The 26,609-nt window shown below is 44.9% G+C and overlaps 1 protein-coding gene across 10 annotated transcripts in view; it reads left to right on the top strand.

Moving 5' to 3' along the window:
- Positions 1 to 21,274, top strand: part of LOC146575107 (dedicator of cytokinesis protein 3-like) — a 240,693-nt gene extending 219,419 nt beyond the window's left edge. For 4 of the 10 annotated variants that reach the window (XM_085275297.1, XM_085275293.1, XM_085275290.1 and 1 more), the window contains 25 exons: positions 8 to 108; positions 3,617 to 3,675; positions 3,767 to 3,915; positions 4,007 to 4,092; positions 4,253 to 4,279; positions 4,630 to 4,725; positions 5,166 to 5,226; positions 6,113 to 6,206; positions 6,291 to 6,439; positions 7,415 to 7,501; positions 7,609 to 7,713; positions 8,179 to 8,320; positions 8,458 to 8,624; positions 9,221 to 9,307; positions 9,440 to 9,619; positions 10,027 to 10,110; positions 11,067 to 11,183; positions 11,493 to 11,623; positions 12,386 to 12,530; positions 12,733 to 12,814; positions 12,910 to 13,028; positions 13,372 to 13,459; positions 13,557 to 13,676; positions 15,154 to 15,239; positions 15,881 to 21,274. In XM_085275297.1, the coding sequence (XP_085131423.1) occupies positions 8 to 108; positions 3,617 to 3,675; positions 3,767 to 3,915; positions 4,007 to 4,092; positions 4,253 to 4,279; positions 4,630 to 4,725; positions 5,166 to 5,226; positions 6,113 to 6,206; positions 6,291 to 6,439; positions 7,415 to 7,501; positions 7,609 to 7,713; positions 8,179 to 8,320; positions 8,458 to 8,624; positions 9,221 to 9,307; positions 9,440 to 9,619; positions 10,027 to 10,110; positions 11,067 to 11,183; positions 11,493 to 11,623; positions 12,386 to 12,530; positions 12,733 to 12,814; positions 12,910 to 13,028; positions 13,372 to 13,459; positions 13,557 to 13,676; positions 15,154 to 15,239; positions 15,881 to 16,582 (3,264 nt within the window). In that variant the 3' untranslated portion in view covers positions 16,583 to 21,274. The remainder of the gene's footprint in view (positions 1 to 7; positions 109 to 3,616; positions 3,676 to 3,766; positions 3,916 to 4,006; positions 4,093 to 4,252; positions 4,280 to 4,629; positions 4,726 to 5,165; positions 5,227 to 6,112; positions 6,207 to 6,290; positions 6,440 to 7,414; positions 7,502 to 7,608; positions 7,714 to 8,178; positions 8,321 to 8,457; positions 8,625 to 9,220; positions 9,308 to 9,439; positions 9,620 to 10,026; positions 10,111 to 11,066; positions 11,184 to 11,492; positions 11,624 to 12,385; positions 12,531 to 12,732; positions 12,815 to 12,909; positions 13,029 to 13,371; positions 13,460 to 13,556; positions 13,677 to 15,153; positions 15,240 to 15,880) is intronic. The other 6 variants (XM_085275298.1, XM_085275291.1, XM_085275296.1 and 3 more) reach the window with 5 other exon arrangements.
- The last annotated feature ends 5,335 nt before the right edge of the window (positions 21,275 to 26,609 follow it).

The raw sequence follows: 26,609 nt of genomic DNA, 5'->3' as shown, positions 1-26,609 counted from the left end.
TGTGCAGGTGTGGAATTCCTACTTCAGCCTGGCGGTGCTCTACATCAACCAGCCCAGTTTACAGTTGGAAAATTTGAGTCCTGCTAAGAGGAAGAAGGTCTTAGACAAGTAAGGGGACACACACACTCACACTCACTCACTCTCACACACACACACACACACGCTCACACACACACAAAGAGAAGAAAAACATGGATCAGAAAAAAAATAAAACAGTAACAGCTGCTCCATCAGACAGGATGTAATGACAAATCTGACCTTTGACTGAAGGGTAAAAGATATTTTCTTGTTTTTTTTATGTTCTTTTGCTTTTGTAAGAAAACAAAATTCTTTCAGTTTTTGTGTTTATGTCAGTGAACCAAAATAAATATAAATACCCAGTTTTCCTTTTTTAAATTCACTGTAATAACTGTAAACTTGACACTTCCTGCTATGTTCCCATTAATTAAAGATTGACAGATTAAAGGAAAAAACAGTAGTGCCTGCTGTGTTGGTTTGGGTCCACATCGCCGTGTTTCACATTGATGAGTATGTGAGGGTTAGATCACTGTCATCAGTGGGTGGCTGCATGGACAGACACTACGCTGCAAAGGTAAGCGCTGCACATGCAGGCTTGAAGGAGACCAAGTTGGTTATTTGCTGGGTTTTTGTGGACGATCGAAGTGAAACATCAGATGAAGCTGAGCTGTGGCAGCAGACGCTTGTTTGTTATCATGACCAAACCAGCGAGGACCTCTAATTTCAATTCAGTTCAATTTTATTTATATAGCACACAATCACAACAACAGCTGCCCCACGGTGCTGTTTGTTTCACTGATGTCATTGTCATTAAAATGCACCACACCGTGGATGTTCTTCTATTAGGTCCACAGTGTGGCTTACAGTCAGGTGTTCTAGGCGACTTTAAAGGGAAGGTGATTATAAATCGTTCTTTTCATCACTTTTATCTTATGGTGAAACATTTCCTGATGTTAGCAGTCCAGGATGGTAATACCATAATCCACAGTGCCTGAAGTCTGACAACAATCTGAACGATGTGCTACGATGAGATTTTCCTCGGTTGGAGATTTTGCACTGTCCTCCAAACATCTTTTCTATTCTGTACGTGGCAACACACACATTCATACAGATGTTGGATGTTAACTGCTGGGAAAATGCTGAGAGCCAGTTTTCTTCTTTGAAGCATCCAAACATGCCAACTTACTTTATCAGTCCTGCAGAAAAACATTTAATCCAGGAAGAGCTTATTTCCCTTCTCCATTAGCTCTTTCCACAAAATATTTCCAGGAACCGCAGCGTCTCCTCGGGCTCTGGAAGTTCCTCCACTTTTCATTTTCACTTTCCAAGAATTGTCAGAATTAGAGCAAAACTAGGCTGATGCATATTAAGAAATAAGATAAGATAAGATAGAACTTTATTAATCCCTCGGGTGGGTTCCTCTGGGAAATTCGACTTCCAAAAAAAGCACAGCAACGACCAAAGTTACAGTTACAGAACTGTTATATATATATATACACACACACACACACACACACACACACACACACACACACACACACACACACACACACACACACACACACACACATATATATAAATACAGAGACAAATATAAATAAAATATACAAAGGGGATAAATAGAATAAATAGGAATAAAAAATAAAAATACAAGTGAATTGCACATTTCAAGTATTGAGTCTATTGCACTGTTGACTATTTACAAAAAGTATTGCACAAGGTATTGCACAGTGAGGTGCAGAGGCACTACAGCTTAGTTGTTCCCCCCTCCTTTGTCCTCCTGTTTCCCCTCCCTCTCCCCTCCAGAGAGGAGTTAAACAGTCTGATGGCGTGTGGGACAAAGGAGTTTTTAAGTCTGTTAGTTCTTGTCTTGGGGAGAAGCAACCTGTCACTGAACAGACTCTTCTGGTTGTTAATGGCCGTGTGCAGAGGATGCCCAGCATTGTTCATAATGTCCATCAGTTTCTTTAATGTCCTTTTCTCTGCCACTGTCACCAGAGTGTCCAGCTTCATGCCGACCACAGAGCTAGCCTTCCTGATCAGTTTCTCCAGCCTGGATGAGTCCCTCTTTGCTGTGCTGCTCCCCCAGCACACCACAGCATAGAAAAGTACTCCAGCAACCACCGACTGGTAAAACATCCTCAGGAGCTTCCTGCAGATGTTAAAAGACCTCAGCCTCCTGAGGAAGTACAGTCAGCTTTGGGCTTTTTTATACAGGTGCTCTGTGTTGCATGACCAGTCCAGTTTATTGTCCACCCACAGCCCGAGGTACTTGTACTTGTTTACCACCTCCACCTCCTCCCCCTCTATCTGAACTGGCAGTGGACCTGCTCTAGACCTCCCGAAGTCCACAACCAGTTCCTTGGTCTTTGAGGTGTTGAGTTGCAGGTGGTTTGTGTGACTCCATGCGACAAAGTTCCTCACCAGACTTCTGTACTCCTCTTCCTGATCATCCCAGATACACCCCATGATGGCCGTGTCATCTGCAAACTTCTGAATATGGCATAATTCAGAGTTGTAGCAGAAGTCAGAGGTGTACAGGGTGAAGAGAAGAGGGGACAGCACAGTTCCCTGTGGTGCTCCTGTGCTGCTGACCACAGTGTCAGACGTGATGTCCTTCAGCCTGACGTACTGTGGTCTGTCGATGAGGTAGTCAGAGATCCAAGCCACCAGGCAGGGGTCCACCTCCATCCTGTTCAGTTTTTCCTGAAGCATACAGGGCCGGATGGTATTAAAGGCACTGGAAAAGTCAAGAAACAGGATCCTGACCGTGCCTTTTCCCCCATCCAGGTGTGAGTGGGCTCTGTGTAGGAGGTACAGGATGGCATCCTCCACTCCGACACCCACCTTGTATGCAAACTGTAGTGGGTCCTGGGCATGTTGTACCTGTGGTCGGAGGAGGTTGAGGAAGAGCCGCTCTAGAGTCTTCATAAGATGTGACGTCAGTGCCACCGGTCGGAAGTCATTCAGCTCATTGGGCCGGTTCTTTTTGGGGACCGGGACGAGGCAGGATGTCTTCCATAGGGCGGGCACTCTCCCCAGTCGCAGACTGAGGTTGAAGACTCGTTGTAGCGGCTCCCCAAGTTCAGCAGCACACGCCTTAAGCATCCTAGGACACACCTTGTCTGGGCCTGCTGCCTTTCTGGGGCGAAGCTTCCTCAGTTGCCTCCTGACCTGATCCACTGTGACACTGGGAGATGTTTGGGAGGAGGGGAGGGGGGGAGATGTCTTGCTGCTGAGAGAGGGATTGGAGGAGGGGGGTGTCATGGTGTCAGGAAGGGGGGGAAGCGAGGGAGGCAGGAGAGTGGGGAGAGGACTCTGTAGTGAAGGTGAGGGTGAGGGTGGGGGGGTTGTGGGCGAGTGAGGGAGTCGAGATTAAAATTTTACTCTGTTTCTTTTTAAATGTGTATTTTTGCTGTTAAATTGTCTCAGTGTGGTCAGAAAGTGAACAGCTTGAGTCATCGGAAAACTAATTTAAACGATAAAATTAGATTTACCACTTCAAACAAATATAACAGCTGTTACTGAGTCAGAGTCAGTAATACAGAGACTGTTTGATCCAATAAGTAAAGTGACTGAAGATCTGATCTGTTTGCAGATACGGTGACATGAGAGTGATGATGACCTACGAGCTTTTCAGCATGTGGCAGAATCTGGGTACGATCCTCTCGTCGGGTTTAAACTGTTGTGTCTGACTTAAGTTTGACTGATTAAATGGTTTTGGATCCATGTTTGAAACGTGTTTCAGGTGAGAATAAGATCCACTTCATTCCCGGGATGATTGGTCCGTTCCTGGGAGTGACGCTGGTCCCGCAGGTGGAGGTGCGAAACATCATGATCCCGATTTTCCACGACATGATGGACTGGGAGCAGCGCAAGAACGGGAACTTCAAACAGGTACAGGAGCACACGCTCAGCTGTGCAGAGACTGTTCAGGTCGTTCATAGAAAACCAGAGGAAGTCAGAGCGTTTGTGTACGTGTGTGCAGGTGGAGGCTGAGCTGATTGACAAGCTGGACAGTTTGGTGTCGGAGGGGAAAGGAGACGAGAACTACAGGGAGCTCTTCGGTTTGCTGTGAGGAACGCAGACTTTGACTTCCCCGTGTTTCTGTTTTTAACCTGGAGCGAATCCCTCTGCCCTGCTGCTCTTTTCTCTCTTTGATAACAGAAATTAACTCTCAGTTTTCTGCTCTAACACTCTCTTTGTGTGTTTGCTTTGTCTGCTGCGGGACTAGAACCCAGCTGTTTGGGCCTTACCCCAGGTATGACACTCCCTGCACATGGGCAGATATACGCTGCTAACATTGACTGTTCTTATCTGCTAACCTGACATTGTTGTGAGTCTGTCGGCCCTTCAGTGAAGCCTTTGTTAACTCCCTGATGGAGAAGTCATGGCTCACAACACAGGACAAAAACGTTACACTAAAACACAAAACATCAGATTTGGCTTCATTTATTGCTCTTGTTGAACTTTTTGACGTCTTTTTAAAGTAGAACATTGTCGACACACTTTCACATGTGCTTACACACAGTATGTCCAGAGGCACGTGGTGGGTTTGTCCCCACAGTTTAAACTGTTTCCAGTGTGTAATTTGTTGCATGCTTCTTGCAGCCTGCTGGAGAAGATCGAGCAGGAGACGTGGAGAGAGACGGGCATCTCCTTCGTTACCTCCGTCACACGACTGATGGAGCGGCTGCTCGACTACCGGTACAGTAAAGCCTTTGTATTCATAGGACATAAATGATTCTGTGGTACTTTATGCTCCATAAGTCATAGAAAGTTTGGTTTTGTTGTTGTGCCTTTGAAATGTCTTTAAACTGAGCAAAGAAACTTTAAACACTGTGAGACCCAGGTCATATACGGGGCCATCATATAAAAGTCTTTGTCTGTAGAATACCAGCACTTAGTCACGTTCCCTGCAGTAACCCTCCTTTACCTGCAGTATCTATATTTATATCCGTCTTCAAAAACAGTCTTCTTGTTGTTTGCAAACTTGTTGGGCATCTTGTGACGTCTATCATAGGAAAAAGTGTCTTGGAGCTTGGGCTAAATGAGAACACCCACCCAAGTTAATAAAAGCGGAGGTTCATAAGTAAGTGTGGAAGGTTTAAGTTTGAAGTTTTATAAACTTGGTTTCATTTTTTCAGGGACTGTATGAAGGGAGATGAAACCGAAAACAAGAAGATTGGCTGCACAGTTAACCTCCTGGTAAGACTTTAAATCAGCGACATCACTAAAATACTGAGTTCAGAAAGTGTTCACATTTATTGTCTGTGAAGCTTCTCAGTCATCCAGGTCATCGTAGTCTAAGGAGCTTGGAAAGAAAAGCGTCTGCACTTCTTCAAGTTACTTGAAGACATTTCATTCGAGAAGCTTTTTCAGTTCTAAGAGCAACTTGTCGAGACCTAGATTTAAGGCCTATGGGAGTGACCCCCCAAGAGGGTCATGGACCCCCTATTGATCCTCTACACGAGGATCACTCCTCTTTCAAACCATCTGTCCTCTCTGTCCAGAATGTGAACATTGGTATCCTCGAGAGAGTGACCTTTGACCTTTATGTGCAGATGGACAGCTCTCCTATTTGTGCCAGGATCAGACCTCTGCATTGGAAACAGTCACTTCATAAACATGGCTGCCATTGACCCTCTTGGAGACGCCCCCATGGGCTGAAATCTGGGACTCTGCACCAGCTGTTCTTAGAACTGAAGAAGCTTCTTGAATGAAGGTGAAACGTCTTCAAGAAAACTTAAACAAGTCCAGACACTTTTCTTTCCAAGCTGCTTCACATTTATTAAACCGTCCAGTTCTAAATAAACAGCCTTCAAGAATAATTCTCATGTTTTCCACATTCAGTTGGTCTACACTTGATCCTTTACAAACAAACAAACTAACATATAGGTTTGGTACAGTATGCCATAAATAGGTCCATGAAAATGATGAAGATGATTCAGACCTTGGCCTTGAGTTAAGTTCTGCCCTTCTTTAAGAAATTTCCACACCTATCGAGTGGGTATTTGCAGCGTTTGGCATCCCAGGTTTAAATCGGTGCATAAACACAGGAAGTGCATTAATTGTCTGTTTTGTTTCTTCTCAGAACTTCTACAAGTCAGAGATCAACAAAGAGGAGATGTACATCCGCTACATCCACAAACTGTGTGACATGCATCTGCAGGCGGAGAACTACACAGGTACAGCAGAATCAGTCACTCGTGGACACGAGCAGAACGTGTGACAAACACCAGGCTGACGCTCTCTGGGCTGTTTGTCTGCAGAGGCCGCGTTCACCCTGCTGTTATACTGGGAGCTGCTGCACTGGGACGAGCGTCCTCTGAAGGAGTTCCTGCATTATCCTTCTCAGACCGAGTGGCACCGCAAGGAGGGACTCTGCAGGAAAGTCATCCACTACTTCAACAAGGGGAAGGTGAGGGCGTGACACGGTCAGCGTGGGCTTTAGAGGTCACGAGCTGCTTCATTAATGGAGAAGCTCGCGGCTCTCCAACGGGAGATTGAGAGACCAGTGTCGGACTGTTAGAACAGCTTTGAAATTCATATGAGTTGTTCGCACTAAAGTAAAAAGCACCATCACTTCATGCGGATCCCCTCTCGGCGTCAGCTGCGGTCTCGAGGCTGGAGCTGAACAACAACACTCTGATAACGACTGTGTTTAGTCTGTTCTTCCCATTCTATGCAAGGCCACCTGGGTTGGCTGGAAGACTGTTTGCTTAGCCTGGCAGGGCGAAGGACACTGTCTCAGCTGAACTCTGGACACACACACAGACATATACACACATGCAGATATACACTCATCCCCCTCCAAACGCCTTCGACGCTTATTCCCCGCCGATGCTGACGCTGGATCAAGGAGACCAGCGCACGCAGGCCCGGCTGTGCTGTCTACACTGGCTGTCTCTCACCCTTTACCCGCCCCTGTTGTTCGTCGTGTGTTTCTTTGGTGTATTAAGAGTTTTTTCATGTGCTATGTGCACATTTTTTTTCTCCTTATCTTTTCTCATGTGGTGCATTTTCCATTGTTATACCTCTCTGACCTGTCTTCCCCATGTGATGTTTGTGTAATGTATGTATGGTCGCAGGGTAAGATGGCGCCGCCATTGCGTGCAATAGGTCAGCAGCCTTATGAAATTTCCCCTTGTGGGACTAATAAAGGTATGTTCTCTTATCTAACACCGGGGTGCCAGTCTTGGTTTTACAAGGTGCCAGCAGCAACTACTTTCATATTAGACACTTGCTGCGTCTTCTCTGTTAAGCACGGGGTCAGTATGTAAAGTGTTATCTGGTAACCAATCAGCTCGCTGCAGTTAAAGGCAGTTTGTTAGTTGTTGTGGTTTTGCTTCAAACATCAGCGCCTCCATGGTTTTGTGTGTTTGTGTGTCCTCAGTGTTGGGAGTACGGCATTCCTCTGTGCAGGGAGCTGGCCTTCCAGTACGAATCCCTGTATGACTACCAAAGTCTCAGCTGGATACGGGTGAGCCCCAACAACACTCACATCAAGAATCTTTTAGATCTTTAATATGATAAGGACATATTAATTATTAGATCTCACAATCTTCCCCCCGCGACCTTTACCTGCAGAAAATGGAGGCGGCCTATTACGACAACATCATGGAGCAGCAGCGCCTGGAGCCCGAGTTCTTCAGGGTCGGCTTCTACGGCAGGAAGTTCCCTTTCTTCCTCAGAGTGAGTGATGTCACTGTGCAGCATTTACACATGCACGTTAACTCTATTTGAAGTTGAGTAATTTTCCATCAGAAAAGAAAATGAAAGCTCTAATGGTTTCACTTCTCACAGAAGAAGACGTACGCCTTCCAGGAAAAAAGCTTTTTAAAACCTTATTTTGGGGCAAAGTGAACAAACTCTCTGAGGATATTTCGATAGCTGCAGGGTGGATGGACTTGTTTCTAGAAGGACTTTGGTCAAGCTAATAATTGAGCTGCCACATCTGAATTCAGTGACCCAGTAAACAGCTGTTATGAAGCGAGAAGTAAACATGTTCACGGCTGCTGTAGAGCATTTTGGGATCCAGCCTCAAGTGGTCATTACAGGAACTGCAGGTTTTGTTACTTAAGAGGTGGCTTCAAGATTTCTGCTTTAAAAAATGAACATCTTAATCTTTTCTGTTCGTTTTTGATTCGTTCCCTCTAGAACAAAGAGTTTGTCTGCCGTGGTCATGACTACGAAAGGTTAGAAGCCTTCCAGCAAAGGATGCTGGGAGAATTCCCGCAAGCCATTGCAATGCAGCACCCCAATCAACCAGACGAGGCCATCCTGCAGTGTGATGCACAGTGTATCCTTCAGCAGCAGAGCTGATGTTCATCCAAAGACCGCTCGATTTAAATATTAATCCACGCCTGACGTCCATGGAAGCGTTTTGTTTGCTGTGTTATCGGCTCTCAGTTATATCTTTGACCTCCCTCCTCTCAGACCTCCAGATCTACGCAGTAACGCCGGTGCCGGACAGCGTGACCGTCCTTCAGATGGACCGAGTACCGGACCGCATTAAGAGCTTCTATCGAGTGAACAACGTTCGCCGCTTCCGTTACGACCGGCCCTTCCACAAAGGCCCCAAAGATCGAGACAATGAGTTCAAAGTGAGACAGGAAGTGCTTTTTCCTCTTATTCTTTTATTAGATACTCAGTGAATCAGCTCAACACACTTACTTACTGCAACCCAGCTGAACCTGCCTTTGTTTATATTCTTATGAATGACACAATTTACAGCATTTATATCCAGTGACTCATTACAAAAACCTTTTTTGCCTTGTTTATCCAAGTTTTACATTTCTTTAAGTTCCTTCCTGTGAAATTTATCTGACATCTTCCTCGTCTGTCTTTGCTTTCTGTCATTTCCATCCCTGACAGTAGAGACATCGTTTCTCCTTCAACCTTCCTCGTGATTCAGCAGCTTACAGCATCAAACACTCTGCGACTCCCTCACATCGTTGTGGAGGGTTTTAATCCACCTCTTTTTTACAGCGTTGCTTCAGTTCATTAAGATCTGCCGGGTTTTTTCTGAAGCTCTCTGAAAATTCAGCCAGCATGGCTCATTTTGACTGAAGTTTAGATGATTAATAAACCGGATTCTCAACATTAATTAGATATTTCAGGAGATTTCGATGGCTGCTGATGTTACATCAAACCTCCTGAAGTCTGGACTGTTTGTCTCCCTGCTTGTCGTGTTTTTCAGAGTCTGTGGATAGAAAGGACGACTCTGATCCTCACCCACCCTCTGCCCGGGATTTCCCGCTGGTTTGAGGTGGAGAAGAGAGAGCTGGTGAGCACATGAAAGAGATCTGTAAAGATAAACAGGATCCATAAACTCACAACAATCTGTTATGATATATTCTACGAAGTAATCTGAGCGTCTCTCACTTTGGCTCCTCGTCGCTCTGCGTCTCTCTCTCAGGTGGAGGTGAGCCCGTTAGAAAACGCCATCTCTGTGGTGGAGAATAAGAACCAGGAGCTGCGCACTTTGATCAGCCAGTACCAACACAAGCAGCTGCACGGCAACATCAACCTGCTCAGCATGACGCTGAACGGGGTCATCGACGCTGCTGTTAACGGAGGCATCGCCAGATACCAAGAGGTCAGACAGACAGGGAATTTCATGTCATCGGCCTGCGTGAGGCTGAGTCACAGCAGTAAAATCTTACAGCGCATCACAGTGGGCAGTTTTATAGGCAGGTGAAGGAGGGGCCACAATATGATTAAACCACTGTTATTTTATCCACTCATAAAACACAAACGGTCCAGAATGCACTAACCTCAGTGATATGTTAGAGTTTCCTTTTATAAACAAAAGTACAGAACATGTATTTTATTACAAAGCACAGCAGTTTGTCTTCCGTGCGCATAATCTCTGAATCTGTGCGAACAAATTATGTATAAAATGGACTAAAAATGTTCATTTCTATAAGGTTTGGTGTTTTGGGATGATGTAATGCCACAGTACTGCTCCATAAATTTGACTTTGCTTTTTTCCTTCGTTTGCAGGCTTTCTTTGATAAGGAGTACATCACGAGCCACCCTGAAGACACTGAGAAGATCACACAGCTTAAAGACCTGATGCAGGAGCAGGTGAGGTGTCGTTTGCTGACGTTCCTGCAGAGCTTTAATAACACAGCTCTGCCTTTTTGTCCTGAGATGCCAAATAGACCAAGTTGGCTCCATATACTCAAATTAAAGCTCTATATGTGCTTCAGTGGAAACACATATAGAGCTGTAAGTGTGTTCAGATAGAACCATGTGGAGAATTTGACCTTTAGCGTGAGACAAATGTCACGATTGAAGAAAAACCTCAGAATCCTGTAATAGTTGAATCTATAGTTTTTGTTTTCATATATCTGCATGCAGACGTTATCATTCATGCTTTCACTGAACTGAAGGAAAGAAAATGACCATTAACAACAAGTCTTTGTTTTTTATAGTGTATCTGTTAACAAGATAACAATGTTTAAGTTTAATCAGGATATTTCATGGATACAAAACAAGAAAGAAATGAGTGATTAGCCCCGTGGCCATTAATAGTCACCGGGCTGTCAGGCTGTGATGTGCCGCTCTTTTTGAAAACAAACATTCACATGTTAATATTTTTGGCAACCCTACTTTTAACTATATTTGATATAAAGACTAAAAATGTATTTTATATTACAAAATGTCCCAAAAACTACAGGTTTGGTGAATCTTTGATTATATCAAGTTTCATCAATGCTGCAAAAATTGGGAAGAAGTTTAGCAAAATGCTCCATAATTCCTGGGGGGCTAATACTTTCAGCCCCAGCTGCTGATAGGAGGAGATGCCCCCCCCTAACCTCGCCCCCTCTCCCATGTCAGATTATTTCGATCCAGTAGAAAAACATTTGTTGACATGAAGCAGGCAAAAGTAAAGCAGGTGAAACACGTGCATTAAGTTTTCCAAAGGAAGGATTTGTCTGTAGACCAACGTGAGCAACAACCTCGTCTTCATTCTTGCTCATACTAACAGGGTTCTTCATCTCATCCGCTGATGTTTTTAAAAACTGGTTTTCACACAGGTTCACATCCTGGGAGTCGGTCTGGCTGTGCACGAGAAGCTGGTGCACCCAGAAATGCGTCCCCTGCACAAGAAGCTGATAGATCAGTTCCAGATGATGAGGAGCAGCCTCTGCCATGTGAGCACACAAAATAATATAGTATTACAACCTCAGGAGGTACAAATACGTACGCGGAGCTGTTGTTAGATGTAGCTCATGAACCAAAATGAACGAGTGTAGAAGAAGATTCATTACGGTGTAAACATGCTGGAAGGATGGATGGATTAGTTTCTTCTTCAAAGAGCATGTTAGTGTGCACCAAGCTTAGAGACTGCAAAGAATCTCGTTGAACATTTCACCTCTGTTCATAATTTTACCTTTACCGTTCCAACCAGTGATTCTTCTGTCTGTGTGGACACCCGAGGGCAGCGTGAATATTCAGAGCAGTGCTTCTATGTGTCTCTGCAGGGTCTGCCTGGTTTAGACAAGTCCGGTTCAGGGCCCAACACACCCAGAGGAATCCTGGCCACTCACGGCCCCATGAGCCCCGAGAGCTTCAAACTGATGCACCGACACAGGTCAGCAACACGCAGAGACTTTTTTAACCCTCACGTCATCCTTTAAAGTGCCCGTTAGACTCTCCTGCTTTAATCTTATTCAGCTACACCCTGATACACTCCTCAGTCTGCACCACCATGTCATCAAAACCTCATTCAGGGTCTCTAAACATGTTGAAAAGGTTTTAAAAAATCCTCAAAGTCAGTTTCCTCTAAGTCTGCATAGAGGGTCGGGTCAAAGGGGCACGGATCAAGAGAGACAAAGCAGTTAATTACTTTTATCTTATTCTTAATTGAAACTGTTAAATGTGGTGAACACGGCAGAAACCATCCTTCACAGTCAGCACACGTCTTCTCACTGGCTTCACCTCCATCTGTGATTCACCTGCTGTGTCTCATTAATGATCTTTGAGAAGTTCCTCGCAGCATCTCTGCTGTCCTCTGCTCACATCGCACTTTCTGAAAGTCTGCCATTTTCTCTTTCTCTCTTTCTCTCTTTCTCTCCTTCATCCTTCACCGACACCACCCTGCATCGTGCTTCCTGCATCGTGCTTCCTGCATGCTCATGGCTGACCATCGCTCTCATTCTCACCGCATCACCTCATGCATGCCGGCTGTTTGGTTTTCGCTTCTTCTTTTTTGGTTTGCTCGGCCCTTCCCCTTCCTGCCTTCCTTCCTTTCTTTTCTTCTACCTGGAATTTCCCTCTTCTCCCCCCGCCCTCTTTCTCTTTACCCTCCCTGTTTCCTCTCCTCTTTTTTCCTCCTTTCGTTCCCTCCTCCCAGTCCCGTAGCTGTTCTGACTCCTGTGCGCAACTCCTCCTCCTCTCTCTCCTCTCACAACTCCAGTGAGATGGGAAACGTTGGCAATCTGCTGATCCTGGCTGACGGCATGGTAGTGGAACACCCCGAGGACTTCTACCGCATGCAGGTCAGTGAAAAACGCGATTCGCAGAGAGGAAACGCACTTGTTGCAAGAAACAAGAAACACTCCATATATCACACATGAATATAAAACTCTGTAATATTATCATGTCCAGCTTTTTCTGCACAGCTGAGCATCACTGCTCAAATACCTCACATTATTGTAATCTATATGTACAATACTGCGTTCGAATTTCTTGGAACTGCAGGCGAGCCTGTCCTCCTCCAGTCTTAGCTCCACCCACTCTGCGCCTTCTCAGATGATAAACTCCGCCCCCTCAACCATCAGAGGTTAGCGGCCCATGGAAGATTTTTAAAGCTATATTTAGCTTTCTGATATTTTGTATTTCACACATGTCTCACTTCTGTAATCTGTCCGTCTGCAGTCGGCTCTCCGTCTCTGCCTGACAAATACAGACACAACAGAGAGATGCTGATGCTGCTGCCGCCGCACAGAGAGAGGCCGAGCAGCGCGATGTACACCAACATCACAGACAATGGACAGGTAAAGCAGTGGAGGGGGGATCCTGAACGACAGCAGTGACAGTTGTCTGATTTATTAGAAGTTGCATGTACGTCACATGCAGAGGGTAAAGTGGGATTTGACAGGAGAGGAAACTGGAAGCTCTTGTTTTGTGCACAAAGATTAGTTTTCTTTGTGCTGCACTGTGATCAGCTGACCTGTGATGCTGCAGGTGCTTTTCATGGATTCAACCTACCTTCAGATATTCTTCTAAATATTTTCGAATGCAATCATGTTCAGTTCTTTACTGAGCTGAAGACGGATTAAAGTCTGATTCAGGTGATCGCTGTGGTCCTCTCTAACGAGCTCATGGTCTCCTCCTCAGCCACCAAACTTCCAGCGAGCTTTGTTCCACCAGGTGATCGGTCCATGCAAACCCTGCAGCGACCCAAACCTCTCTGTGGCTGAGAAAGGTCGGCAAACTCACTCACACACACAATACAGAATATTTCTGTAAAACTCATCTATTTTTTTTCTCCACTCCACCCGTCTTCACTCTCTGCCCTCCAGTCCTGACCACTCCCAGCAGTTGGAGTTTGGACAGCGGTACCAGAGAAGCCCTCCCTTTCCTTTCCTCCCACGTTGGCAGTGTCATGGCACCACCTGTTCCACCACGCAACCTGCCTCAAGGTATGAAACTACTGTGTGTGTGTGTGTGCGTTTGTGTGTGTGTGTGTGTATTGTGCACTGATTTCCCACCAAGCATAAATCAAACTTTGCCAGATGCTGAAGCGTTAAATCTTTTTATGTCATTCTTTTACATCTAAAACCGTCTGAAACATGAAAGGACTTCCTCTTTAGTGGATTTGAACCTTCGTACTGTGAAACAATAATCCTAAAAACAGCTGCACGAGTGTGTCAGTGAGATGCAACCCAGGGAGAACCACACATGCAGGATGATCATGACCACCAAGAGAATGTACCGTTTGTCCCCCACACACACAGCTCACAGCTACAGACAAACACTTCAGTGTTAGACTTACAGAATTAACGTCTAATGTAGACAATGTTTACTAGATATTTACTGAACTCCACTTTTTAACCAAGTTTGGACATGAAGCCATGCAACTGAACGCCTTTAGCCCAGAAAGTGTCATCCGTGGACGCCTGCTGGGTTTTTGTTGTGCGAGAGCGAAGCGTTGATTCTTGTGCATCGTTGCGTGTGTCGGTTTTTGTGTGTGGGGAATCCCCACAGGTTCCCCTGCAGTGTGTTTGTGCGGGGGACTCTAACGTTTTCCTGGCTGTGGAACTGAATCTGTTTTTTAAGCACCGGGTCAGAAGACATGACTCTGTTTTCTGAGCAGGATTCAGAGGAGATTCATCTCCTCTGTCATGTTCATTAGTACCTCCGTTAGATTAGCTCCGCATGATTCATGATCCCCGTGTATCTAATGGTGGGTCTCGGTGCAGCCTCTCAGTTTGTCTTCTGTCTGAAAACAGCTGTTTTAGCTTTTTTCCCCCTTTATGCAAGCTGTGCTTTGATTGGCTGAGAAAGTATTAACAGAATAGCGCTGGGCCTCTCCTCTCCGTGACCTCTATGATCGGGGATTCAAAGCAGCTCTGCTTTTCATTCAGGAGTATTTGTGACGACGCAGACTCGTATTAGTCCCTCACAGAAACCTTTCAAAACCACCGAACACTCATTCTCGGTTTTGTAAATCGCGTTATTCAAACCTTTGAGTCCCAAGAGTGAAAGTTCAGGTACATGAAGTGTTTATGAAGCGTTTGGTGGTTCCTGCAACCTCAGAGGAGACGTCTGCAGGGCTCGAAGCACAGAGAGAAAGAAAGGAAGCGTTCTCTGAGAGTGAACTTTGGTTAATTTGATCTCGTTTTCACTGCAGACACACACAGACACACACTTTATACCACTGCAATCAAACAACTTAAATGCTATCAGAGCTGAACACCTCCCCTCCTCCACACACTGCTCCAACTCCCCCCTTTTCCTGTTTTAACCCCACCCACCTGCCTCTACCTTCTTGTTCTCCACTCTCTGACCTTTGTTCCCCCTTGCCCCTCCTCCCACCTCCTCTTCCTCTCTGGTCTGAAATGTGTGTGAGTGTGTGCGAGTTTCTCTCAGTCAGTCCTGCTGTGTCTCCCCCTGTAGGGCAACACCTGTCGATGCACTTTGACGCTTTCCACCACCAGGTCAGCGACCTCCCTCCAGCTCTCCCCGCGCGCTCTTTAAGAAAGGTACCCTTCTCCTCCTCCTCCTCCTCCTCATGCCTGCTGTCTGTCTGGATGAAGTTCGTCTGTCAGTCCATTAGTGTGTGTGTGTGTGTATGCACTCACAAATCAGTGCACATTACTGTCTGTGTGTTTTTCTTTGTGTCCATGATTTTGTTCTTTTAAATGAAGCATCAGTGTTCACAGCTGAGTCTGCAACACCAGCTGGAAATAACTTTACAGTTTATCCACCAACAGTTACGACAAAGACAAAATATTTTCTGTTCAGTTGTAAACCTTCGTGTCCTGTTCCTAAGCTCATCAGCAATATTTGATTTATTGGCTTCATGTTTCCTTTTTCCTCTTTTTTAACAAACACTCCAGAATCCTGCTTTCTGTGTTACTTGGTATATTTATAGTTTAAACTATGCCTGTTAATGTGCACTGTCATTGTTTTGCTTCTACACTTCAATCAGATGTGATTCTAGTTAAAGACATTCATTGTAAATAAGTTGTGATCTTCATGTTTATGCAGGAGAAAAGAATGTGATCGACCTGCTTTGTTAAATATTAACAGACTTTAAACATATTTAATAAAACCGCAGCTGATAATCACAGACTCTGTGTTAGAGATTGTTTGTGTGACTCTCCCTCGCCTCTCTCTCCAGTCTCCCCTGCATCCTATACCTGCCTCGCCCACCAGTCCACAGTCCATCCTGGATGGCAGTAACTCCAACCTGTCAGGCAGTGCCAGCTCCGGAGTCTCCTCCCTCAGTGAGAGCAACTTTGGTGGCCCCGCCTCCTCCTCTGACCCCACCGCCAGCCGCACAGACACCCTGGAGTCCGTCCCCAGCAGCCAGGCTTGGACCACCGACCAGGAGGACCTTGACTCACCTTACCAGCCCGTCAGGTACAGCATCTCCGAACCTGAAGTCCTGGATGGAGTCAAGCCCCCGCCCTGCCGCAGCCACTCTGCCCCGGGAGGCGTCACCCCGGCTCAGGTGGGGTCCCAAATCCAACCCCAGGCTCCGGGTTCGGCCTCCATCGGAGTTCAACAAATGCAGCAGCAGGATGTGCTGCCACACCCACAACACCCCCACTACTACCACCAACTCCACCATCACTTCCACCCACACTACATCCCCCACCACCCGCCTCTCTACCACTTCCATGAGCCTCCGGCGCTGCCCCCTAAACCCTACCTCCGAGAGGGCTGCATCCCTGAAGAGGACTCCCTGATCAGCCAGTCTGCAGCGCCTCCACCTCCCGCACCGCGGCCCATGCCACGCAAGATCTCCCAGCCCATAATCGCAGCCACCAAGGATGAGCAGGCTAAAGTGGCGTGGGAGCACGGCATCGGCGAGGAGTAGGACGCCCCCTCATGGTTTATAGGGACAGACAAGAAACTCTTCTCAAAAGAGAGAAAGAAAAGACGTGAGAGCGAGAGCCAAACTAAAAACTGGGTCATGAAGTTGAGGGTAGCTCTGAATCGCCCCCAGCTGTCCTCCAGTTACCGCTAAAGGTTTCAGTCTGCTCTCGCACGCTCCATCTGGCTAACGAGTCCTTGACCTCTGAGACGTGTTTCCTTCAACCAAACAGTCCTCACGTCACTGCATCCTGATTCTTTACTTCTTATATGTGCAGACGGGGGTTTAACCTGAGAAAATGCTGCTCAGCTTTTTCACTAAATTCATGATTACACCTGAAACAGAACCCGTGATTTTACGAAGGGATTTCTAGTCAAATAAAAAAAAGCCTCGCTCTGAAGATTTAAAGGCAAACGGCACTTTAAAAACATTTTTATTTATGTACAAATAAAACCTATAGACACAGAACGGTCAAAGCAGGGATGTTATACTGAAGGATATTTAGATCAGTGATTCCTAAAGTGTGGGCCGCTGCCCCTTAGTGGGCTGTGACGGTACTGCAGGGTGTCCTCCAGAGGCAGGGTGGCCAGATTCCATGAACCTCAATGATACAACATTTTACAACAGCTGGAGTTTATTTGTGTGGGAATCTTCACATATCCTAAAAAACTATAAAAGGACAAACTGCAGGTTTGTGAAGGACTTTCCCTCCTGCCTCGCTGAGCAGACGCAATAAGCACAATAAGAAGTTTCATGTTATTGTCCGTGATATATTCTTTTTACTATATTTACTTTTGCTGTCCCGATAATTGACCTGTCACTTAATGTCATGTTTTCCTTTCTGCATCACTGCTGATTAACTAAGAAAGGAAAATCATTTCCTTTGTTTTGACTTCACCCAGTTAAGTAGTCTCCCTGTATTTCAGTTTTTTTAAAGCCACTGGATAAAAGCCAGACTTTAGGAAAGTGCCTGTCCTGCAGTGAACAAAATGTGGGACACTGTCTCGATGTGGGACGAGGGGACCAAAGGTCAGTCTCGTGTGGACTCCAGTTTAGCAGCTTTGAGTTTGGGAATCACTGATTTAGATGATTTAAAAAGATGAAAACAAAAGACCAAAATGAAAGCAAATAACTAATGATGATTATTTCTGTCACGTAAACAGCGGCTATAAAGGCATCGGGTAGAGGTACTTTTTGTAACGATGTTAATAAAACGTTCACCACCAGGGGGCAGCGTTTGAACAAAAAGGTAATACACCAAAGTACGGCCGGGACCTCATTTGACTACGGTTGACATCGTAACAGAAAACACAGATAGTTTAGGACATAAAGTCAAGCTGGTATTTATATTCTGTTAATTTTTGTTAATCTTAGAAAACAGGAAGTTACAAAAAGTACCTTTAAGTGATGCTTTATGCAAACAGAGCGACGGCTTTCGAAGATTTTCAGTCACTTTTTCCTGAAATGTTGAAGATAAACGATGAGAAGTGTTTATATTTAAGTAAGAGAGAATGTAGATACATTTAATACACTATAAAGAAGTATATACATATAATTTATATTCAGTCGTTATACTTTTGATTGAAGAAATGTGCAAATGGCTTTCTGAGCCGACAGTAGCCGCTACATCAGACGCGATGTGCACTTCACAACAGCTGAAGGTTTTATTGCAGCTCCTGAAAACAGGAGCGAGGGACAGTTTGCTCTGAGGGTTTTTTAAAGCTGACGATGCGTTCAGCGGAGGAACCTGTAAATATGTGCGAGGCGTCCGACTGCTGGTATTTTTAGGGATGTTAGCTGAAGTACATATACACCTTTTTTGGCATTTTTTCTATGAAAGTAATGACTGTACATTTTTTTAATCAGGGTACTGTTTTGTATGCATGTTCATTCACTGAACAGAGACTGTGAGGTGAAGCACTGGAAGCACTGGAGAAATACTGTACTGTGCACTGATGTCTTTGTAGTCTAGGAAACCACTTTGAACACCAAGGATGTTGAATCAGCAGGATTTAGTAGTAGACGTGTAAAAGTACTGCAAAGGGTCATACTTTTGTACTTTAGTGTTTTGTTTTAAATATTCTTTTTACATTTAGCACTCAGATTGCGAGCAGACTGTCATCCTGATCACTTCGCCCCCTTTTTTAGGTTGAACAGCCGTTAGCTCACATGGCTATTTGAAATCCTCGTTGTGCTCTGCCTGGTGTCTGATCATCTTCTCACATTTTGCATGGTGAAGCTGATCGTTGTGTTTGAGCTTTGTCCTGTTTTGGTTCCTCCTAAAGGTGCAGAAAACTCAGAATCCTGATTCAGTGTTATATTGTGTTGGTGACGATGGCTGGTGGCTCTGTAGTTTGTAGTTTCGAACTTAAGCCCAGCTACATTTAGATAAATCCAACACAGAACTGTTCCCCTGTGAGGCTAAATAATAATAACACGATGTCTTTGCAAAGTGCTTTGACAGAAAGGCAAAAATAGAAAAATACATTTCAACAGGAAGCTGGACATCGAAGAGCGAGATGGGACGAATTGAAAGTTAAGACAGAGAACAACGACGAAATAAATCAAATCAACATTGTCTACATAAAGGGCTGAAAGCAGAAACAATAAAATAGGGGACACATGCATAAGTAAATATAGGCATCACATAAAAATATGTCGATGACAAACTGAGTCAGGTTGAGACATTTTAGATTTAAGGATTAGCGACCTGAGTGCGCACTCTGCCTTTCGCTGCTTTAGAGAAGCTGAAGGTTTGTTTTCAGTGAAACGACGAGACTGTGTGTGAGTGCGTCTGCACGTTTAGAACCATCACAGACTTTACTTCATCCATTAAATCATTTTCAGGAGTTACTAAAGTCGACCAGTTCTGGATTTTCTGACTCTGTCACACCAGGATGGATGTGCGCAGTAAACACAACCATAGTTTTGTTTACAAAGAGCACCCAGTCTAAAGAGACGGGCACTGAAGCAGCTTGTTTCAGACACTTTGCAGTGTTATTTTTAACTATGAGTCATACAAAGCTCCTCTGGTAGAGTCCAAACATCAAAATATAGAGCTCGAAATGAGCAGAGCGGGTCCACTTTAAATATTCAGCTCCTGTAATGTCAGAAGAAAGAAGAAAGAAAGTGTGCTTTATTGGTCCCCGTGGGGAAAATCCCTCTCTGCATTTAACCCATTCACTCAGTGAACGTGTCTGCTGCATTCACTGACCCAGTAAGCTACATGGAACAACAGCCATCATTCAGACAGTTGTTGCACATGTGCATTTCCTGCCGCGACGCATGGCGTGAGCTGTGTGAGCAGTGATACGGGCCCGCTGCTTGAATTCTCCACCATAAACATACGAGTGAAACAGTGATGGTTAAAGATGTTCAGTGGAAGTTCAGAGCTGGACTTTCAGTGGTGCTCTGTGTCCGGTGAGCGTTTCCAGTCTCTTTATTCCCCACTTATAAAAGTTAAAGCCATGAAACTGTCCTGTGGCGCACACAGAGGCTGCACCACAGCCCGGACAGTTTGCAGAAAACTGCTGAATTCATGAAGTCGGGTGTTTGGTGGACTGACTGATGATGTTACAGGTGAATTATGCAGCACGCCTCGAGTTACCTCCTTCAACCTGTCTGTTTTTCGATCTTTAGCTTCTCTCTTCTTCTACTTTTAGTTATAAATTTCATTTAAAATCATTTTAGTTCATTTATTCCCTAAATGATCAACTCTTTCATCCTTGTGTGAAGAGTTCGAGTTGATTGTTGTCCTGTTGAAACTGAAACCCATATTAACACTCAGTGCAGCTGATGGTGGATTCATGTGCTGTGTGTATTCACAGCGATATAAACAGTTGTTACAGACTCGCACTGACGCCTTTGTGTTTATGCCAACAACATATGATGTTACCTCTGTTTTAAACAGCTTTGAGTGCTCTCAAAGGTTTTCTCACAGCACATCTGTTATGCTTGTTGCCTTTGCAAAACATGAAGATTGATATTAATATGTATACGTTTATACAAAGCCAGATTTAGAAATCACCTTATTGCTTTTTCTTCCTGCAACCTTTACCTCCAGTTCACATAACGCACTGGAAGGTTTAATTTTTTATCACTTTTCTGTCATTCTGTGTGTTTATTTATCTGTAAAGCTCCGTGTGCAGTCGTGCTGACCCGTTTATGTTTGATCCTTCTGAGCCTACAAAGCGCTGTGAGCGGGGATGCTGTAAATACATGACGCAGGCAGGTTAGAGAAGCTTTTCAGCAACGAGAGACTGCAACAATGAAGGTGTGCGCTGTTACGGCAGTTTGTGAGAGAGTGTGTGTTATATCAGGATCGAATTACACCAGAGGGAGAGAGAGAAGTCACACAACAGTTTACTAAAGAAAAGTTCACAGCAGAATTAAATGTACTTTATTTTCTCCTGATTTTTAGTTCTGTTCATCCTTTTAGAACATTTTGACATCTGCTGTCTTTTAAATATATCTGAGCTAAACTGAGAATCTGAGATCGTTGATCAGCTACTGAGAAGTAAAGAAGCAGCAACAACCTATTGAAGATGTTTCATGTGGGAACTATTTTCTTCTCCCTGAACTAAACCTACTTTACATGCATATGCTGCAATCACACGTGCATAGATTTTCTTTTGCCTTTTGTGTCGTTGCTCCTTTGTGCTTGTTGCGTTACAGTTTTATTCTGGTGCTTTTGTTTCTTATTCAAATTCAAATTTTATTTGTCACACACACACACAACCATACACAGTATGACATGGGGGTGAAATGCTTGTAGCTGTACAATGCCCGACCATTAAATGACAGAAGAAAAGTTTTACAATATTTACAATTTACTACAAAAATTTACAGAATTTATCCCGGTAACAGTCTGTTTTGTCCTGTGAGTGGACACTGGGATTGGGCCTGTATATAAAGGATGGCTGTAGCTTCCACGTCTGAAAATTAAAACAAAGCTGGAAGTTGCGTTCTTTCCAGTGGCCACTAGGGGGCAACTGTTTGTCCTGCAGAAAAAGTCTGAGAAAACAACCCCCGCAGCTTGAACTATGACCTCAGTAAATATTTACCTGATGAGTCTCACTAGTGTCAGGACTTTAATTTTATCAGCTGTCGTTCTATTGGAGGCAAACAAGTGGATAAACCAGGGTGTAATTGACAAGTTGCTGCTATATGAATGTGCAGCATCCTTCATATCCAACGGGACGACCTCGCTGGTGGGTACGGCATCTTTTATGTAAAGTGACGGCCTGCTTTGACCAGCTTATATTAATTATTTGCTCACTAAAGAGAGACCTGGCTGCATTTTCCTTTGGCTGGCGGATGTAGACAGTAAAAAGAAAGGCAGAAATCTCTGCACCTAATATCTCCAAAACTGGGTCATTCCCACCAAAACAAAAGAGATGTGTAAACGGTTACTACGGTTACCACAGTTACCACAGTTAAAATGACATCTTTGATTTTGCTGTGAACTCTTGCTTTAAACAAACGGTCCTGCATACTCGGTCTGCAGCGATGAAGTGTTCAGATTTCAGTGAATCAAACTCGAAGCAGGTGAAGATGAACTATGCAAATCAGAGGTTTGTTTGTAGGATGTTCGGTTCATTCTTTTGTTCTTTGGCTTGAACGTGTCGGATGGCAGGAAAATTAAAAGTAGTTTGGTGCTTTTTTAAAAGAAAGTAAGTTTTGTGTGAGACTAAAACCACTGACCCCACCCAGTCTGTGTTTCCTTTAGAAGGAGGAGCGTGGAGGGAAATCCGACGGAGCTCACGGAGGAGACGCGTTGATTTCTTTGTACATAAGCGAGGAGAGGGCGTATTTATCGCGGGCATGAAGGGCAAACCTCGTATACACGTAGACTGTGATCGTCTCGCCTTGTGTTTTCTGATGTAAACCAGTTTTTAAACCCGGTCCACAGCGATCCAAGTTCATTCTGTCGAATTATCGCGATCACTTCAGGGCAGCTGAGGAGACGTTTATTATGATTTTGTGTATTTTGCATCAATGACAAATCTAGATAGTTCCAACGATGGCATTCCTTTGTATGACGACGCTAATGGTATTTCTTGTATATAAAAGTCTTTGTTGTGTTAGCATGGGTATAAACTGTGACGTGTATGATGGTAGATGTAAATACTCACGTTTTTCCTACTCACTAAACAAACTGCTGTGTTGTGGATTCATGATTAATGACAAACATTAAACGATAAACTTTTATTGACTCGACTGGATTCAGCCTGTCGTTATTTCACGTTTGCTGCTATAAAGTGACCCGATTCAGGTCAGCATCTGGAATAGCCCAAGTCTGAGGTCAGCAAACCAAATGGACAAATAAACATCCACACGAGCAAACACGTGAAAGACATATTTATATTTGTACCACGTCCTATAGATAATTCAATAACATATAGACTTAAACCTTAACCAAACTCTTGAGCAGGTGATTGAGCTGCTTTTACTCTTTTGCTCCACATCCTGAATAGGAAGCAACCAGGAAAGGTGAGTACTGTTAACACACTTCTCTATTACATGTACAAAGAATTTAGGTTCCAAACAAATTACACTGATAAAATGTGAACTCAGGTTCTTTTTCCTGACCCAGGCAGGATGGCCAGTCCCCCTGTCTCTTCACCTTCCACAAGCAGTCACTTAAATATTAGCTAATGAACCTAATGAAGAATCACTAACCCACAAATGCATGTCTCTTTTTCTATTTTTAAATATAGGTTTTGGCTCATTTAGCAACTAAAACATAACACAACTTACCTTTAAACAAGCTTTAAAAAAAATGAACATTAGTATTTATTATATTTGCATTAAGACAGACTGCTAAAGTCTGATTTTCCCACACAAACATCTCCAGGATTCACAGGAAAAGGTCCAAAAATCCAGAGTGACTGTTTCCTGAGGTCAGAGGAGAACGGGCAGACTGCTTCAAACTGATAAGAAGGCAACGGGAACTCAAATAAGTGCTCAGTGGAGTCAACAAAGCACCTTGTTCAGACTTTGCAACAAAGAATTAAGGCAGAAAAGCATCACATTACAACCAGTCCATTTAAAATGATGTTCATGATCCTCATTAAATAAACATCAGCAGAACATTTGCACTACTTACTGAGAGAGCAGTAAGTAGTGTAAATGTTTGCATCAAATAAACAGCAGGGGGAGCCATTGCTCTACTCAGTGTTATATTAAAAAAGGAAGAAGAGTCCACCAAGAATCCAGTCAGTGGTGTCACTACCCGATCCGTACCGGAAACCCGATCGGTACCCCGCATGCGCGAAAGGTTTCTACTTCCGGTCGTAGCGTTTTACGATAGTTACAGGTCAGAGTATCTGTTAAGATGTTAAGAATAACAAGTATATCTTAAAATGTTTGCAATAATGAAGCATTTCAGTACAATGTAGACAAAAACGAAAAATAAAAAGAAAGTTACGGATCAGGACTCACCGATCCTTACTGCGCATGTGTAAAGTCTGACCGTACAAATCGGGTCTACCCGATCCGTACCGCGCATGTGCAGATGTTTTCTTCTTCTTCTGTTCGTTTAATGGCAGTTTACTCCCCAGTGTACGAGGATACCGCCACCTGCTGACCACGCGAATGAACCCTATTATACACTGAATTAGCGTCATTACAAACGTGTGTTAAATTTGATTTAGCGATAGTCGAGTGTGTTTCTGCTTGTCTGTGAGGAGAGGATTGTTGGAATAGTGATAATGATGTGCGCTATCACTGTCAATTGTCAGTAAACACTTCATCTGGCTGATGAATCTACACGTGAGATATTACAAAGTCTGCATTATTAACTCTGTAATTCGGCGCCATTCTTCTTATTTTACGGCGCTGTTGCTCAATCGGGGGACGCTCTCTGTTGAGGAGAAAAGCATGAATTTCTTTGTATACGGATTATCCATTGTTTAAATGTCCCGGGCAGTCGAAAAGAAGGCAGAGCTGTTGAGAAATGCTAGGAGCTAACTGGGCGCTAACCTTTTTTTTTTTTTTTTTTTTTTTTTTTTTAAATACTTTAATTAAATTTATGCACATATTACAATCTCTCGTTGGGAGACAACATTTGTTTTTTTTGTTTTTTTTGTTTTTTTTTTTTAAATGACATCAGAAACAGCAGTATGCGACATTACGTGATGGCAGAGCTTCAGTTCATCCTTTGTCTTTTTTTTTTTTTTTTTTTTTTTTTTTTTTTTTTAATAAATAGGACAGGGGGAATGAATGAGAGAGAGAGGGGGAGAGAAGGAAAGAAAACCCAAGGGGAGAAGAGACGGTGAGAAGGGGGGGGAAGAGAGACAAAAAAAAAAAAAAAAAAAAAACTCCTGGGTCACCTGTATGGAGAAAAAACAAACAAACAAACAAACAAACAAACAGAGGAGACAGCAAACAACAAAGAGCAACATAATAATAGAGAAAACAAAGCACCATCACAATAAACTAGCTAGTCATAGATATCAGTATTTACTAAGTAATAAACGATATTGTGCAGCACGCAAGATAGACAGCGCACAGTGTGCTTTGAGGCAGCAGCCAAGAAAGCTTTAGTCCGCGTCTGTGAATACCCATGTGTGCATACCTGTGTGGATCAGCATGCTTGCATTCCAAAGGTTTCTCCATGTAATGATCTGCTAGGGAGTGTGGGGGGGCCACAGCCCCATCCTCCAGGGTGTGAAGCGGGTATGGAGGAGATCAAAACTCCAGACATCCAGAGGCCCCCAGAACACAAGAGACCATGGAAGACCAACAGAGGGGCAGCCGCGCCACTGTTCCAGTAAGAGCCGAGGAGAGTCCCAGATGAGGGCTCACTCAGCAGCCGCGGAGCAGAAGCCAGGGGGGGTTGCAGTGACGCGCCCGTGAGCTCCGCCGGCCCCCAGCTGCGCCTGAGTGACCGAGCCCTAGGCCGAGAGGCCGGGGGCACCCCACCTCCAAAGGGGCCCGAGCGAGCCCCAGGCCCCAGGCCCCGACAAGCGGCCGCCAAGGAGTGAGCCGGTGTGTACCCGGACGCCCACCCCCAGACACAAAGAACCACCAACACACCGACACCTGAGGGAGTCCGCCACCGGCAGGGGAAGTGGTGGTGGGTGGAGATAGGCCTCCAAACCTTGGAGGGCCTGAGGTGTCCCCAGAGAGGTGGCGTCTGATACCCAACCTGACATATAGACACAGACATACAGGCACACACAGACACAAACATCCATTCCCACCCTCATGCTCTCATATGCACTCACTCCACACTCAACCAACGTGGAGACAGACATAAAGAGACGCTGTACACACAATCACACTCCCCAAGCGTACTCTACAAACCGGGTCTAGGTACCCTTGCCCCTGGAGGGGGGAATTGCACCCAGACCCAGATGGTGTTACCCTTTTCCCTGCGGTGGGGAGAGGCAGACCACCCCGACTCCGCAGCAGCAGGGAGGCCCCACACCCCAGACCGCAGTCGGACGGCCAACTCCTCCTACTAGCCCCCCCGCTCCAGCAGGCCGCAGAGAATGGGGGTGGGAGAAGACTCCAAACCTCCCTCCACCCGCTCATTGTAGTGTTGATGCATATGTGTTCTAAGGTGCAATTAAAACCCAGGAGGGCATGGAGCTACCTGCCAAGGAGCAGCAGGTAAGCGCATGGTCCCTCCTGCTAGCCCTCAATGACTAAGTGTATTTAAAATTGAGAGGTGGGCAACGACGTCAGGGGTGAGGTATACACCCTGATGGTGATTTGGACTCCGTGATTGTGCCCACCCCCAAGATCCTATATGTATGTGTAATGAGAGTGTGAATAATGTGAATGTCTAAGTTGTGGGATAAAATTGAGGCAGAGGCAGCCAGAAGGGGACAGGGGGGGGGGTAGCCTCCTCTGCACCCTGGTGACATACCCCCACTCCAAGGCCCTGCATGTGTGGGTGGTTGTGGAGGAGCGGGAAGAGGGAGGCAGCTGGAGATGGGGAGGGAAGGAAGGGAGGGGCAGGTAACCCCTCCCTGGGGCCAGCTCCCCCGCTGACCCCAGTAGGCACTCCCACCCTCCGCGA

Source organism: Mchenga conophoros, linkage group LG5, assembly GCF_057382185.1.
Source record: "Mchenga conophoros isolate Kocher_MC1m ecotype Shallow Benthic linkage group LG5, M_conophoros_male_GT1.1, whole genome shotgun sequence".
Classification (NCBI taxonomy): domain Eukaryota; kingdom Metazoa; phylum Chordata; class Actinopteri; order Cichliformes; family Cichlidae; genus Mchenga; species Mchenga conophoros.
The sequence above is the reverse complement of the archived record's forward strand: the minus strand, read 5'-3'. Positions and strand labels throughout refer to the sequence as shown.